The sequence below is a fragment of the Salvia hispanica genome, chromosome 6, assembly GCF_029641045.1.
Source record: "Salvia hispanica isolate PSC_SH4W2 chromosome 6, Shi_PSC_v1, whole genome shotgun sequence".
Lineage (NCBI taxonomy): Eukaryota > Viridiplantae > Streptophyta > Magnoliopsida > Lamiales > Lamiaceae > Salvia > Salvia hispanica.
Genome location: NC_142697.1, coordinates 31,883,229 through 31,898,982, shown reverse-complemented (window position 1 = coordinate 31,898,982; position 15,754 = coordinate 31,883,229). Strand labels below are relative to the sequence as shown.

The following is a 15,754-nucleotide window of genomic DNA, read 5'->3' as shown; positions in this document are numbered from 1 at the left end:
ATTACAACTGAATCAATTAATGAAATACTAATAATATATCTAAACCACCAAACAATGAAATTAGCCCTAAGAATTGCATGAATCAGCTTCTAATTTGTGTATCTACTATCATAATAATATTGATGATCAAGACAAGTAGTAATTAAAGTGAAAAAGGAAGAAAGAGAATGAAGAATTGTCACCTGTTTCAAAATATGAGGAACGGGTTGATGTTGAGTGATATTTTGAGAATAGCAGTGATGATCAAATAGCCCTACAAATTGATGTGAATCAATTATAGTTTGCTCGATTCTAATTGGAATATTTGTGTCTCGATTTCATCTTTGTCTTTTCCAGCTTTTCAATTTTCATACTCCCTCTGTACCATTAAAAATGCAACGTTTTCCCTTTTTGGTTGTCCCATTAAAAATGAAACGTTTCCTAAAATAGAAACAACTCTATCTCTACTTTTTCATATCTCTTACTTTACTCTCTCTTCATTAACTCACAAAACAACACTACATAAAATCTCGTGCCGATTCTCAAATGTTGCATTTTAAGTGGGACGGAGGGGGTATTTCGTAGTACTTTCTTTTTTTTTTTGGAAAAACTTGCTACGTCTCATAAATATAACAATTTTCATATTTTTATTTTACACTTTTACGTTTTTTAATATTTTAATTTGATTTCGCAAAACACTTTTTATTCTTTAAATACTCAAATCTAATAATTTTTTATTCTAAGAATAATCTTTGATACCATAATTAGTTGTTTTGATTTATACATTTAGTTTGATTCTAATATATTAAAAAAAAATCATTGAAAATTTTAATTTCATAAAATTCACACAAATCAAAGCTTGATTTGCTCGTTTTCTCTATAATTTCTGATAAACTAATAAAATTAATTTTTATGAATTTTGTGAAATAAAAATTTTTTCGATAATATTTTTTAATATATTAAAATTATATTAAATATATAAATCAAAACGAGCAACGTTAAACGTATCTCAAAGGAGAGTCGTGCTCATATAAGGCATGTAGCATATCATTCCTCTAATTTTTTTTAGTGTTTAAACAAAATATAAAAATATTGCAATTTGCGTTCCATATTGCGTTTTGAACTGAGTGTTTTAGGAGTATAAAACAGCAGAGGATTCATTCTCGATTTTCTGAATCATATTATACTAGTTGCCATATTATGTGATTTTCCCCTAATTTAATGAATTTTGGTATTTTAAGGATTTATTTACTTTGACGTGTTTTGCTTGACTAAACTTTAATTTCTGTTTGAAAAAAAAAGCGATGGAATTAAATATAGGCACCGACTCAACAAAGCCCAGCCCAATTTTGAAGGCCCAAATTAAGGTTCTGATTCAAATTCCCACGTCGGAAAAACGTAGAGCTTTGTGTGTCTTTATTTTGACATCAGCAAGCTTCACATGTTGTCCCTTCAGGGACATCCGATAAAATTGGAACGATACAGAGAAGATTAGCATGGCCCCTGCGCAAGGATGACACGCATAAATCGAGAAATGGTCCAAATTTTTTTTTTCCTGTTTTTTGAATCAATTATGGCATCTTCAATTTTCTTTTGCATAGAGGATTTTATGAGTTCCCAAAACAGAGTAGCTTATATGTCAGGTCTTGGCAGCCTTGATTATGTTATTGGTTCCGTCAATTTGTGTTTAAACTTTAATGGATCAATCATTTACTTAATTTATTCCACAAGGTATTCCCAAGTTGATAATAATCTCTCTTCATGACTACAACTTGCCATCATTTCTACTATCAAATGGGAAAAGGAAAGCTTCAGTTACTTGGCCGCTGTCGATCACATCAGTTTGAACCTCTGTTTTTCTCTTACGGTCATGACATATTGATGGGCGTTGTCTTCAGACTCGGGTTCATATCTGGGAAACGAAAGGTTGGTGTTCTTGAGATTCATCTTCTTGACTTGATTTGTGGAGAAACTTCTCAATTCAAGTTAAATGTTCCATGTCTCACTTCTCAATTCAAGTTAAGAGTTAAGTAATCCAGAGTTATAATATCGTAATTCAACACGAAAATTCAATTAAACCATAGCTATCTAATATTCAGGATAGTTTAACAGGAAATCTTTATTCCTCAATAACATAAGCATTTATTTTATGATGAGCATCAAACAGAGTCATGTTATGGGACTAAACAAAATCTTTTCTTTTCCATAGTTCACCAATGACAGATTTCCAACCCATAAAACCAAGTAGTGAAGAAGAACATTGACATGTACAAAATCTAATCAAAAGATTTGAAATGCGTAGGATATCGAATCATGGCAATATGGTAACAACACAATAATTGTCTGTTTTGAAATCTCCACATTGCTAATGATATGTTACGAAATTTTGAAGTTTTGAGACAGGGAAAGAAGCTAGCACTAGATATGAAATCACCAACAATCAACGGATTGTCCCAACAACATAAGCAAGTCGCTATTAAAAACGAAAAATAGCCTTCTAGTTTTGCTGCTTGAGAAATCAATCCATCCTTCCCTTGAGAATTCTCTCTGTAACTTCTGTTGGTGTGCTGTTACAATTATAAAATATTCATGCAAACATTTAGGTTCTGGTTGAAAGTACACAAAAGAGACTGATGCAGTAAGTCAGGCCCTTGCTTGAAGAATGAGACTCTAGTATCGGATATAGGTACTTACACGAGATAAACATGTCCTCCCCAGCCACTCAAACAGTCACGGTCGACTGAAGATATCAGAGCTTGTGAGATGGTCTCGAACAATTCCTCAGCTTCCTGATATTTTGGTATAAAATAACAATTAGTAATACATAAAGCAATAGCAATCACTGCATCATAACATGCAAATCTTGTTCTATAATTAAAAAATTGCTCCCCGCCCCATTAAAGCAGCCAAGCTGGAAATGTAAAGTGTATGGTATGGTTCACCAAAGTAGCATCATGTAAAGAAAGTAACAAAGGGTTGGAGAGAGAAGCCAATGCTTAAACTATGTAGGATCCCATGAAGTAGGAATTTCTTTCATTTGAATAACACAAGCATAGCAGAGCTTGTTCTTAAGCACCGAGGAATTCATTCTCCAATTTAAGTTATTTGGCAACTTAAGACAATTTCTTCAAGTAGGTGGTATGTATTAACCCAGTGCAAAAATGTTCATATGGGGTTTCTGTAAAATTTAAAAAAGAACAGTAACGCCAGTTGCTCAAAAATTTAAAAGGCATTACTCAGATAAGCAACATCAAGTATAGTAACAAACCATGTCAGGTTTGAACATTGATTCGCAAGCACCATAAAGTGATTCAGAGGCAGTTCCAGCGACAACGAAATCTTTGGCAAGTTCCCTGAGTTCATAGGGAAAAAGGATTAAAGAGAGAAAGAAAAAGATAACCTTAGATGGTCCATTAAATTTCAACAGATAGTATGCATTTCAACAGATAGTATGCACATTATACAAAGGCCTGGGTAAGCATTTCTAGTAAAGATGAGTGCATATGCTAACACAGTAATCATGTGTAAACATAAAAAAAGAAAACTGAGCACCAAAATCATATTTTCTTCAGAGCATATAAAGAATCATTATAAGATTTAAACCTCCTTTCTCATTTGAAGAACTAATTAAATAAAAAGTGTATGAAGCAAAAGAAGAATTTAAGTCCAATGGTAGGAAATGCCTCCATGTTTTCACATTCACATATTCACTTTCATGTCTAATCTATAGTTTATACATCATTTGCAGCATAAAGGAAAAAAATGTCTCAGTAAATGAGTTTATGGTTTGAAGAAATAAAAGTAGCGAATAAAATGAAATGATAAAACAATGAAGAAAAGGAGTGTAACGTACTTTGCCCCAATGGAATCCATGGTACAAATGAAGGGTTTGTCATCATCCCCCAGTCCAGCAATAACAGGTTGGCAAAAGTATGGACCAAACCTGAACAAAATAAAATGAAAGACATTAGATCATCCTGGGCCTTTTCTTGGACAAATTATACCACCCCTATTTAAAGAATACATATAATTTTTCAGGTGTCCCACATTCTTCAACTCTAAAAGAAAATATACAACTTAGAGTCCTTCACACAAAAATAATGGAATCCATGATAATGAGAATTATCACTAAAAAATTGTTTCCTGCATCTACATTTATGGAGACAGCAACTTAATCTCTCAAACAGCTATTGATGATGGCAGTTACAACAACAGTTGATTTTATAAATTCTGGAACTACATACCTTTTTTCATAGAGAACTGCAGATACAAGGCTAGCAAATGTTTCAGGCTTCATGTCCCTCTCTTCCCTAAGATGATATAACTTGTGTCTGAATACAAGTCTCTGATACCTTCGAGTGGATTCAACCAAAACATAAATCAATAAGCTTTGACTATAAACTAGACAAAAAAGATAACCATGCATGTGCATTATACATAACCAAAGAAGGAGCAAGTTTATCTCCACATGCATCATAACTAGAGCCATTTTTGTTTAATAGTAGTATTCCTCAACCAAAATCTTGGCAATCAAGACATGAAGCGCTATCAGCCTCTCACGGCTGAATATAAGGATGTATGTGGGGTATTTTTCCACATCTATGTTAGTAAGGACTAAGGTCTGTGAAATAATGCATCCACATTTTCTCCTAGTTTTGTATTTATCTGTAAGGTGTAGATCAAATGCTATGCGTCTTTTATGTATTGGCAATAATTGTAGCAATATCTGCTCCCCCGGAACCAACTGCGCTAAGCCCCTGCGGGCTGTATTGGCAATAATTTCTCTATCATCAAGGGGGTACAGCCAAAATCACTAGTATCGTTCTAGCATCTCACTCCTGTGTTGAAAAAAGAACTAGCAATATTGTCCTAGTAGCATATGAACTATGAATGCCACTTAAATTTCTATAATCTCTCTTTCCCCAAAGAAAGAAAAAGGCACAAATGCGAAAGCATCATTAATTCACATAAGAAAACAAATTAAGCTTGCCCTAAAATGGCTAGTCAATGCGTCACAGCTGAGTTTAACATTGCAAAGCAGATACCACACTTTAAAGCCTTCAAATTTGCAAAAAAAAAAAAAATACAATTTCAATCCCTAACCAAAATCTATCAGTGCTAGTAAGGAATTCTTAAATTGCATCAGCTTACAGAGTCTGCGCGTCAGTAGCAAGGCCAGCGAGACCGATGAAGAGTTTATGGTGGATCCTATAAATCTTCTGAAAATCAGTGGCGATCGTCTGCAGCTGCACGCCGAGCCGCCGGTCGCTGGCGATAGCGAAGCAGTTCTTCCCCACCATCGCCACCAGGGCGCTCCCATTGTACTCAAAGATCTGCAATTATCGCCGCGTGAATTAATCCAACTCAACAAATCGCATAAAAAGGGGGCAAATATAGGGTTTTCAACAACGCCGATGCCGAAATTGGAACCAGATATGATGTATAACTCACCGACATTCAGATTAGATAGTGATGCAGCTGTGGACAATTATGAAAATCAATATTTTGTGAGAGAGAATTTGACACAGAGAAATTTGAGGTGGTTTTGGTGAACGATGGCTTGAAGGAGGGGACAGTCTGAAGTGAACGAGTCGGGCCGGTTCAGTCGTCCGGTCCGATATGGGCAAGGTTTAAACGGGCCAAATATATTGGGCCTGTAATATTAATAGGAATACTATTAAAAAATATAATTTGATTTTAATTTGTTTATAATAAATTACCATCGTGATTATAATTTTTATAGTATATAATTGTAAAAGTAGTATCATAACCTTGTAATATAAAATAGCAAACATTTTATCTTCACTTTAAAGAATAAATACAAGTACAGCCTATCCACAATAATTGAAATGAGTAGACACAAATGGTATTCGTGAATTTGTATGTACGACCTTCGATTTTATCTTCACTTGTAATATAGTTTAGCTTTAACAGCAATTACAAATGTTTTACCCGTCATTGTTTTAGTGGGTGTTTTTATTAAGACAAAAAAAAAAAAAAAACCAACGGCCTCATAGTAATATCAAATTGAATTCTAGTTCAATTGCGATCTAACATGTTAATTTCACCTTTCTACATAGACATGCAAGGTTAAATCGGAATCATCAATTCGATTGGATCAGCAATCGAACTGACAATTCTAAATTTTGAACTAAACCGACACATACGAACCTAAATGGAACAATCATGCATGTTGTTTATATTGGTTCGGTTTCGATTCTAAAAAATGAGTTGAAGAGTGTCGGTTAACCGCCACCTCGCAAACCTAGGCTTAGGATAGGGATACCTTTTCTATGCACTAATGGCAATGATCCAGTTGCACTAAATCTAGGGTCAGTGGGGAAAGGAGGGGCATGGATTAATGGCGAAAGTATCTGTAGATATTAGATCTCATTTCTCAATCTTTCGAGGCTTGCCTTCACACACACATGGTACTTGAAACATTTCAAAAGTTAATGTCATTTCTTGATACTATGATTTTTTATGATTCGAAATTAATTTATCTATATATTATTTCAGATATCACACACTAAGATAATTTTTAAAGCATAGAAATAAGTATTAGTATTATTTTTTTATCATACTAGTTAAGTAGTAGTATTACATATTTTAGGCCAAAAGACTAGATTAATTTGTTGCTAGTTACATACTCCCTTCGTTTTGTAGCAGTGGAGCCATTTCGCTATTTTGGTATATTCCATAATAGTGAAGTCATTTTCTTTTCTAGCAAAAGTAAAAATATTTCTTTTTTCTTACTTACTTTGTCTTATTTTATTCTTCTTATTTTATAATTATTTTATTTAACTCACTTAATAAAATTTTTCTTAAATCGCGTGCAGAAAATAAACGTCTCTAGTCTCTATTACCATGGAACTGATGGGGAGTACTATCGTAGTGGCCAATAGGCTAAATTTATCGGTTACTATGTACTATGTGGGAGGTTACCCACCTGGTATATATGTTTGGGAAAATAAAACCAGTTAATTAAATAGTTATGAATTTATGATACTATTAGTTTTTTAAAAGTATCTTATTTCAAATTAAGTATACAATGTTATGAATTTATGAGAGTATTTTTTTTCTTTAATATCCTATGCCAAATGAAGTATATAATGTACTAGTACTATATATGTGTGAACATTCGTTGGTACATATAGCAAAATTTCTTTGCTTGGAGAAATTATAAACATGGTTTTTCTTACAAATCATGATTTAAATAATGTACATGCATGGAGTAATTACCTATATTATTTCTCTAGATGTGATGATTTCTAAAACGACTATTGTTTCCAACCTGGCTCCTAGATTTTGTACTAAGTATCTTATTTAGAATAACACGCCTTTCTTTTCCAATAATAAAATTAAATATACTATTCATATTAACTACATAAATTGTTTATAAGAATGTAGTTAATGTATTGGTGTCAAGCAAAGTAAGTGAATCATGCGAAAAATGCTTTCTTGTTCAAAATCAAAGCTGTCAAAATTGGTTTAATTGTACAGCCAATCATCTCCTCACATGATAAGGAGATGTGACTGAAAAATTTAGGTCTTTAATTAATCATTAATTTTTCTTACTACTATTACTTAAATACAGATATTGATGCCTAAGCAGATTCCTTATTCATTAAATAAAAAACAGGAATTTTGGGTTATTATAATTCATGCATATTTCCTTATTTACCTTCTCCTTTGCATTTTTTTGGGTTTTCATTTTCATTTTCTTTGCTTATACGTTTGACTCACATTAGTTGGAATGTTAGATTTTTTGGCCATTTTGGGGTATATATAGACTTATAGAGTGATATAATAGAGTTAGAGAAAAATGAGAATGAAAATGTTGGTGTGGTTGTTCGGCGCGGTAGTGGCTGCGGCGGTGGTGGGTGGTGCAAGTGGCGGCGCCGTCACCTATGACGGAAGGTCGCTCATCATCGACGGCCACCGGAAACTCATCTTCTCCGGCTCAATCCATTATCCTAGAAGTACACCTGATGTATGTCTCCCTCTTTCTCTCTCACACACAAACACAAACACAATTTGTGTGGCTTACAATTTTTTTCCTAAATTTTTTTTATTTGGTTTACTTAATTTTTTTTCCAATATTTGTGCATAAACAAGAATTGTAACTTGTAATTGTGGCTATGCCAGCTATTGAGTAGAAAATGATTTAAAGGAAAGAATTTTTCTAATTTGCATTCCATAATATTTTATTTTTGGAATTTTAGTTTTGGATGAATTTCTTGTGTGTGAACATTTGAATTACAAAATGTACGGAGGAAAAGTGGTATAGCCCACAAAAGCTTGTTTCTTCTTGAATTCAAATACTCTAAGCAATCACGTGAAGTGAAAATGAATAAGGTGATTAATTCCAAAAGTAACAGATACCAACTCGTGAACTACTAGAGATGAAGGGTTAAAATGGATCGGATTGGATTGGTTTGGATCGGATCGGATCGGATTGATAGTTTTTATTTTTGAAGTGTAATATGCTTTGACGGGCCTAACTGGAGAACCATTTTATCAGTTGGTGGTTTATTTATTTTTTTGAATCTTTAAAAGTTGGTGGTTTATTTATTTATATTTCTTTTTAATCGGGTAAAATTGATGTGACCACCGATTTCGATTCAAAAACATAATTGTGAAATATCATGTTGGCCGGTTCGGTTCCATTTTTCCAAAACAAAATTACCTATTTTTGAACAGGCATCGTCACTATGGTGAACTACTACTTTATTTCATTTTCCCTTAATTATAGGAGTTTGGTGAAAGGTTGTGTTAATTCTGTGATTAAATTGGAAAAACCACAAAAATGTAGTGTTGATTAAGCAACTACTTATACAGATGTGGCCATCACTAATATCCAAAGCCAAAAGCGGGGGACTAGACGCCATCGACACTTACGTTTTCTGGAACCTTCACGAGCCCCAACCAGGACAGGTACGTAGTACATTTTGTTGCACACTATTTCTCAACACAATTACGACAGAACTAAATAGAATAGTAAATATTAGTATAATTAATTTCCTTTCATTCCAATATAGACTTGACGTATTAAAATTGTGTTGAAACGTGACAATTAATATTGATGTATTTTTCCAATGAAATTTCAGTATGATTTCAGTGGAAGACGTGATTTGGTGAGTTTTATTAAGGAAATACATTCTCAAGGCTTGTATGTTTGCCTTCGGATTGGGCCATTTATCCAGGGTGAATGGTCTTATGGGTAAATTAATTAAACCTTTTCTTTAATACTATTATTGCCATTTTATAAAATTTAATATTTGCTGCAACCAATTATTAAATCTTTTCCTTTGAAACTTATCATATTTATAATTTTTTTTTGTTGATTCAGAGGATTGCCCTTTTGGCTTCATGACATACCCAATATACAATTCCGATCCGATAACGAACCATTTAAGGTACCAATTTTTTTTTTCTAGATCTAAATATAAAATTAATATTCTATTTATATTATAAAAAATTGTTACATTTGATCTATTTTGGTGGTAGTTTTACATGCAAAATTTCACTACAAAAATAGTGAACATGTTGAAATCGGAGAATTTATATGCTTCTCAAGGAGGACCCATCATTATTTCCCAGGTTAGAAATCATTATATTTCAAATTCTCAAATATCTTGTTGCAGTTGACAATAAATAATTAAATACCAAAAATAAATTAATTCAGATCGAAAATGAATATCAAAACGTGGAAAAAGCTTTTGGTGATAGTGGGCCATCGTATGTCCGTTGGGCCGCTGCGATGGCTGTGGGCCTCGACACCGGCGTGCCTTGGGTTATGTGCAAGCAAGACGATGCGCCTGATCCAGTGGTAAAGCCCACCTCTAGTTTCTCATTTGTCGGCCTTAGTGGGCCTGTAGGGCCTACAGGCCCACTAATATTTTTACATTGGCCCATTACCACAAAGAACTTAAATTTGGTGTTCATATTGCAGATTAATTCTTGCAATGGGATGATGTGTGGAGAGACATTTGTTGGACCAAATTCACCAAATAAACCAGCATTGTGGACAGAAGACTGGACACATTTGTAAGAAAATTACATTTTTATTTTCCAAAATTGTACATTCATCACTTCATTTATAGTGAATTTTAAAATGTGACATCTAATTTCTTTTATGTCTATGTATATTTGAAGCTATGACAATTATGGCAATACCACCAAACTCAGACCAGCTCAAGACATTGCATACCATGCTGCTCTATTCATAGTCAACAAGACTGGGAGCTACATAAACTATTACATGGTAAACATACATTGTCTACATAAATCATTCCGAATCCAAACACGGTTTTCATTATTACATCTCTCATTTCACTTTTTTTGGTCGAATTTAGTATCACGGAGGAACCAATTTCGGAAGAAATGCATCCGCGTTTATGATAACTAGTTACTATGACCAAGCTCCATTGGATGAATATGGTAATTAATATATCATGCAAAAATTTGTACAAAGTCTTAATATCAATTTTTGTACTAATTTTTTTTCTTGTAAAACTTATAGGTTTGATCAGACAGCCAAAATGGGGTCATTTAAAAGAGTTTCATGCAGCAGTGAAGCTGTGTTCACAAACAATACTTTATGGAACAAAAACTAATATCTCTTTAGGTCCATTGCAACAGGTTAAAATATTCAAGGAAATTTTTTATCATGTGCTTTTATTATTTCAATGGAGACTTACTAAAACTAATTTAATGAAATAGGCCTTTGTCTACAATGGTGAAAATGGAGAATGTGCAGCATTTCTTGTGAACAAAGATGCAGCAAGTGATCCTGATGTGCAATTTCAAGACCGAACCTATAGACTCCCACGAAAGTCGATTAGCATCTTGCCCGACTGCAAAACTGTCGCGTTCAACACGGCCAAGGCAAGTGTACATCACATTGTACACAACATATATTCTATTTATGACAGAATCATAAAATTTTATGTTCACTAAAAACAGGTAAGTAGCCAATATAGTACAAGAACAATGAGGGCAGTTATGAAGCTGAATTCACCAGAGAAATGGCAAGAATTCGATGAAGTTATTCCATCTTTCAGCGATACCTCGTTGAGATCAGATTCACTCCTTGAGCAGATGAACACTACCAAAGATGTATCTGATTATCTATGGTACACTACAAGGTGAGTTTTTTTTATATCTATCTATCTAACTATCTATCACGGCCTTAATGTGTTAAATCTAATAAAATGTGTGGAATTCCAACATATGACCGTTTTCGTTATAGCTATGAGCAATCCGAGGAGTTGAACTCTGTGATAACAGTGGACTCTCGCGGCCATGTATTGCGCACATTTGTGAATGGAGAGTTTCTCGGTGAGAAAATAGCGTACTTGACATAGATTTATAACGTTTTTCATTCAAGAATTCACGTGTTCAACGCTCTGATTTTCCTCAGGCTCGGGACACGGGATCTATAGGAATCAAAGCTTCAGTTTGGAGAGTGTTGCCTCTTTGAAGAGTGGAGTGAACAACATCTCCTTGCTAAGCATTATGATTGGCCTACCGGTATACTAAACTTGTGTATGTGCATTTATAGCAAAATTAAGACCTAAATCAATCATTCATTTCATTTAAATTTGAAATGAAAACATAGGATTCAGGGGCATTTATGGAGAAGAGAGCTTCTGGATTGAGAAATGTGAGCATTGGAGATAAAGACTTGACCTTTTCTTCATGGGGATATCAGGTAGGTAGTGTTACACATGAGAAAAATTGGTATTTTTTCGTCGATTTTCTTACGTTAAAATGGTGTCACTATTGTTGCTAAGGTTGGATTAGTAGGAGAGAAGCTGCAGCTTTACACAGAAGAAGGCTCAAGCAAAGCAGAATGGAGCAAATTCAACCAATCTCCACAGCAACTTAAGTGGTACAAGGTGATAATACTAATCTCAATTTAATCTGATGTTTTACTTAGTCATTTTAACACATGGTGCATTTTGTTGTTAGGCAAGATTTGATGCACCGGAGGGGACTGATCCCGTCGCGCTAAATCTTGGCACGATGGGGAAAGGCGCAGCATGGATCAACGGTGAAAGCATCGGACGCTACTGGATCACCTTTCACCAGCCTAACGGCCTGCCTTCGCAGATATGGTAAGATCAGTCACAAAAATTGCAAAAAGGCCAAATTTAATTATATTGCAATTCCTAATTGATTTAAAATCTTCAGGTACAATATACCGAGATCCTTCCTCAAGCCTAGTGACAACCTCCTAGTACTATTCGAGGAAGAAGCCGGGGATCCTCTAGGCGTGTCAGTAGACACTGTCTCGATCACAAAAGTATGCGGGCACGTCTCAGGTTCCAATCCTCCCCCAGTGGCTTCGTATCTGAGGCAACGGGGGAGGAGGCCTAAAGTCCAGCTGCGTTGCCCCCCGAGCAAAAACATCTCTAACATTTTGTTTGCAAGCTTTGGGAGCCCTTTGGGTGATTGCAGCAGCTATGCTGCTGGGAGTTGCCACTCGACTAGTTCATCTGCTGTCGTGGAAAGAGTAAGTGTTTTTCTTTATAAGTTCGCTCTTTTTATATCCCGGGAAGAGTCAGTTGACACAAGTAGTGCAATGACAGGCTTGTTTAGGGAGGAGGAAGTGCTCAGTGCCTTGGTCGTATAGAAGCTTTGGAGGCGATCCATGTCCCGGTGTTTCAACACATCTGCTGATCGAGGCCGAATGCCAGTGATGGTGGATATACAATAGGAAACAGAAGACACAAGGTTATACAAAAGGGATCAAACACATTTATGTTAGAACCAAAAGAACAAAGAGCAATTTACATAGAAAATGCAACAAAACAACTAATTTCCATTTAATGCCTACGTATCCTCTGATATTCAGTGTGATTCAATAGAAAATTTTCAGTTTTTCTGCATTAAAATGTTAAAATCTCTCATTCCCTTGAAATCTATCTTAGATTTAACATTCATGTAGATAGACAAGAAAACTTGATTCTTAAACAAGAAAAATCCGACTTTTTTATGTTTGCATTGAGACAAGTATGAACATAAATGAATTTATAGGTCATCATGGTTTGAGGAAAGTTTATACAAATTCATAAATGTAAGTAAAAAAAATCAAGTGGCTCCCAACCATTGAATTCATAACTACATCTATCATAGAAATTTAGTTGAACCGTTGATTTGAAATGTATTTGATGAATGAGAATCATATAATGTTACTTGAAATGTGACAATCTTGATTGAGATAGGAGAGAGAAATTTTTATTAACAACATAGTAGTATTAATTTTTATTAAAAAAGGTAGTAACTTTTATTGGCAATAACAAGTATTTTAAATTTAATACTTGAAAAAACACATAAGCTCTTTTTTCGTGAAAAATTTGAATGTGTACTTTAAAATTTATTACTATTAAAAAACAAATCTAAGTGTGTAAGAAATTAAAATTTACATATCATAATTGTAATATGTAAAAACATGATTTATATGATTTATTTAGTACCACATGGTATATATTTCTAGAACCTTAGCTCTTATCCACTCTATTAGTCCAATCTGTACTCACAAAAGCAAACTTAACACTCTGCTAGAGTAATGGGGTTGTCCATCAACCTCTTATATGATGCATCATCGTCAGGAATTTTATTTGTTGGTGGTTTCAGGGTTACAATATACATACTTGCCGGGCATAATACAACCTAAATGAAGAAATACAGAATGTAAAAACTGAAACGAGAATTACAACAAAATTGACTTGCAGGGGCTGTTATCATGGATCACCAAGTCCAAGGACACTGGCACGACGCGGCACGGTGGGCGGCAGCAGCGCGCGCGTGTGGGCTCTGCAGCCCAACTTGATCCACTAGAATTTACTAAGTGTAGTAGAACACTTAATTTATACACCTCAACCAAAGGCTCTCACTTCCAATGTGGGACAACTAACACTAGTTGATTGCTCCCTACATTCAAGACTCCAAGCTTAAATAAGGCTCAATTGTGCCCAACTTTAATCCACTATTTCTCACTCACCGGGAATCAAATTTGAGAAAGTAAATATACTACGATCATCCACGTGGAACGTAGACCGACGCTGTAGCATTTAATTTCGAAGAATTAAATGTCTCGTCACATTTATTATTCGGTCAAAGTCTATTGACCGGGCACATTTAATCCATGATTCCAACATTATTATCCTTCGATTATCCCAAAATATAAAGGGAACCATTGGGCTTTTAACTGCATTGAATTATTCCTACATAAAATATGTATACAATTTAGGATAGTAGAAAAATAGGGTAAGAGATAGTATAGTGAGAGATGATTACATGTCTTTCAATTGGTTTAGACAAAACTCTATTATCTCATTTGGGAGGGAAGGAGGTCGACCTCGACTTGGACGTGTTTGTTGTAATTGGAGATTCGACGGTTGTGAGATTTTCTGGCTAAGCACAGACCACGTTGAATAGAAAAATGACCTTGGAGTTTTCTATTAAACATGGTATGTGCTCATTCAAAAAAATCTCACAACCGACGATCTTCAATTACGAAGTAAAATTGATATGGAGGATCTCATATGCGAAAATTGATATGGAGGATCTCATATGCTTGATCGAGTGCACCCTTGCTTACCCGTTCGAGCAAACGGGTCCAAGTCGAGGTCAACCTCCTTTCCTCCCAAATGAGACAATAGAATGTTGCCTAAAACAACTGAAAGACAAATGATCACCCCCTCATTATATTATGTTGTATATACTATCTCTAACCTAATTCTTATATTATCGAAAATTTCCGATGAGTTACTAGTGTGTTGCGCTCCCTTTTAAAGGGAGATTAGGCAGTTAATTATTCACGTAATAAAATAACTACACAACTTATTACTGAAATAAAATAGATTCATTACATATTTATATAATTCTATGTGAATTTACGCAATTATGTTTATTATTTTATTGAAACAAAATTTTTCCAAATATTCACAATTCTTTTAGACAATTAATGTCCAAATATTCCTGGTGGAACAAATTTACTTCAAACTTACATAATTAGGTGCATATTGTGAGTTTGTATTTCTTGAAAATCACACTCAAATTTATGAAACTAAAATAAGTAAATAGGAAATCATTAATTTTTGCGGTTTTTTTGCCGACTAATCATTTAAGTTTCCCAATCCTTTTAATGCAATTAAGACCATGTCCAATTGTAGAAAACATTTTCAGTTATATTGCAAATCTAAACTCATTTTTGCATTTTTTTTAGAACAACATCAAATATGGAGCACTTCAAAAAATTTGTGAGACATATGATTAAAAACGGTGTAAAATCTGAGTTTAATTGGAGTAAAATTACTTTTTAAGATAACATATGCTAAAATAGAATTAAGTTTGATATAATTGTTGGAAATGTATTGTCCAAGTTAATGCCATGATACGTGGATTGAAACCATTATGAAAATATTTTTAGTAATAGAAGTATTTAAATTGAATAATTGAATAAAAAATAAATAAAAGCATGCCTTGGCTACAAGTATGATTGAGGGTATTATGCCGCAGCTAAGAGCAGAAAATAAAAAAATAATAATAAAAGTGGGGGCTAGGTCCACAACGGTGCTCTTAGCTAAGAACACAGTTAAGAATTTTATTATCTGTCGATTATCCCAAAATATAATGGGATTCACAATATACACCCATAGGGTTTTTTATTCGACATAGTCTACAATCAGCCGGAAAGTTTCACAAGCGACGATCTCCAATTACAACATAAAAACGATGTGAAGTATCTAATACGCCTAATCGA

At 34.1% G+C, this 15,754-nt stretch overlaps 2 protein-coding genes and 1 non-coding gene across 3 annotated transcripts; 2 read left to right on the top strand and 1 right to left on the bottom strand.

Annotated features, from left to right (window-relative positions):
- Positions 1 to 1,425: 1,425 nt before the first annotated feature.
- On the top strand, positions 1,426 to 1,528 carry LOC125208723 (U6 spliceosomal RNA). The gene has a single exon (XR_007174204.2). It is a non-coding gene; the product is annotated as a U6 spliceosomal RNA (small nuclear RNA).
- Positions 1,529 to 2,256: 728 nt separating this feature from the next.
- LOC125203813 (proteasome subunit beta type-3-A) lies at positions 2,257 to 5,588 on the bottom strand. Its single transcript, XM_048102269.2, has 7 exons — positions 5,431 to 5,588; positions 5,131 to 5,312; positions 4,224 to 4,331; positions 3,833 to 3,922; positions 3,248 to 3,332; positions 2,674 to 2,768; positions 2,257 to 2,546 (listed from the first exon to the last, which is right to left on the bottom strand). The coding sequence occupies exons 1-7, from the start codon at positions 5,434 to 5,436 to the stop codon at positions 2,498 to 2,500; spliced, it is 615 nt and encodes a 204-aa protein (XP_047958226.1). The 5' UTR covers positions 5,437 to 5,588; the 3' UTR covers positions 2,257 to 2,497.
- Positions 5,589 to 7,615: 2,027 nt separating this feature from the next.
- On the top strand, positions 7,616 to 12,907 carry BGAL16 (beta-galactosidase 16). Its single transcript, XM_089060108.1, has 19 exons — positions 7,616 to 7,972; positions 8,821 to 8,916; positions 9,090 to 9,202; positions 9,332 to 9,398; positions 9,490 to 9,582; positions 9,668 to 9,811; positions 9,935 to 10,029; positions 10,138 to 10,246; positions 10,338 to 10,422; positions 10,505 to 10,623; positions 10,705 to 10,869; positions 10,948 to 11,129; positions 11,234 to 11,322; positions 11,405 to 11,514; positions 11,603 to 11,695; positions 11,778 to 11,882; positions 11,956 to 12,101; positions 12,178 to 12,499; positions 12,576 to 12,907. Exons 1-19 carry the CDS (start codon positions 7,805 to 7,807, stop codon positions 12,684 to 12,686), a joined length of 2,412 nt encoding a protein of 803 aa, XP_088916234.1. The 5' UTR covers positions 7,616 to 7,804; the 3' UTR covers positions 12,687 to 12,907.
- The last annotated feature ends 2,847 nt before the right edge of the window (positions 12,908 to 15,754 follow it).

Bases quoted from the DNA above. Each gene is read 5' to 3' on its own strand.
- LOC125203813 (XM_048102269.2), bottom strand. The intron at 3,923-4,223 runs GTATGTAGTTCC...TATTTTGTTCAG, and splicing joins GCAGTTCTCTATGAAAAAAG to GTTTGGTCCATACTTTTGCC. The intron at 2,769-3,247 runs GTTTGTTACTAT...CCAAAATATCAG, and splicing joins CAATGTTCAAACCTGACATG to GAAGCTGAGGAATTGTTCGA.
- BGAL16 (XM_089060108.1), top strand. From the start codon at position 7,805: ATGAGAATGAAAATGTTGGTGTGGTTGTTCGGCGCGGTAGTGGCTGCG. The intron at 10,624-10,704 runs GTTAAAATATTC...TTAATGAAATAG, and splicing joins CTTTAGGTCCATTGCAACAG to GCCTTTGTCTACAATGGTGA. The intron at 11,696-11,777 runs GTAGGTAGTGTT...ATTGTTGCTAAG, and splicing joins TTTCTTCATGGGGATATCAG to GTTGGATTAGTAGGAGAGAA.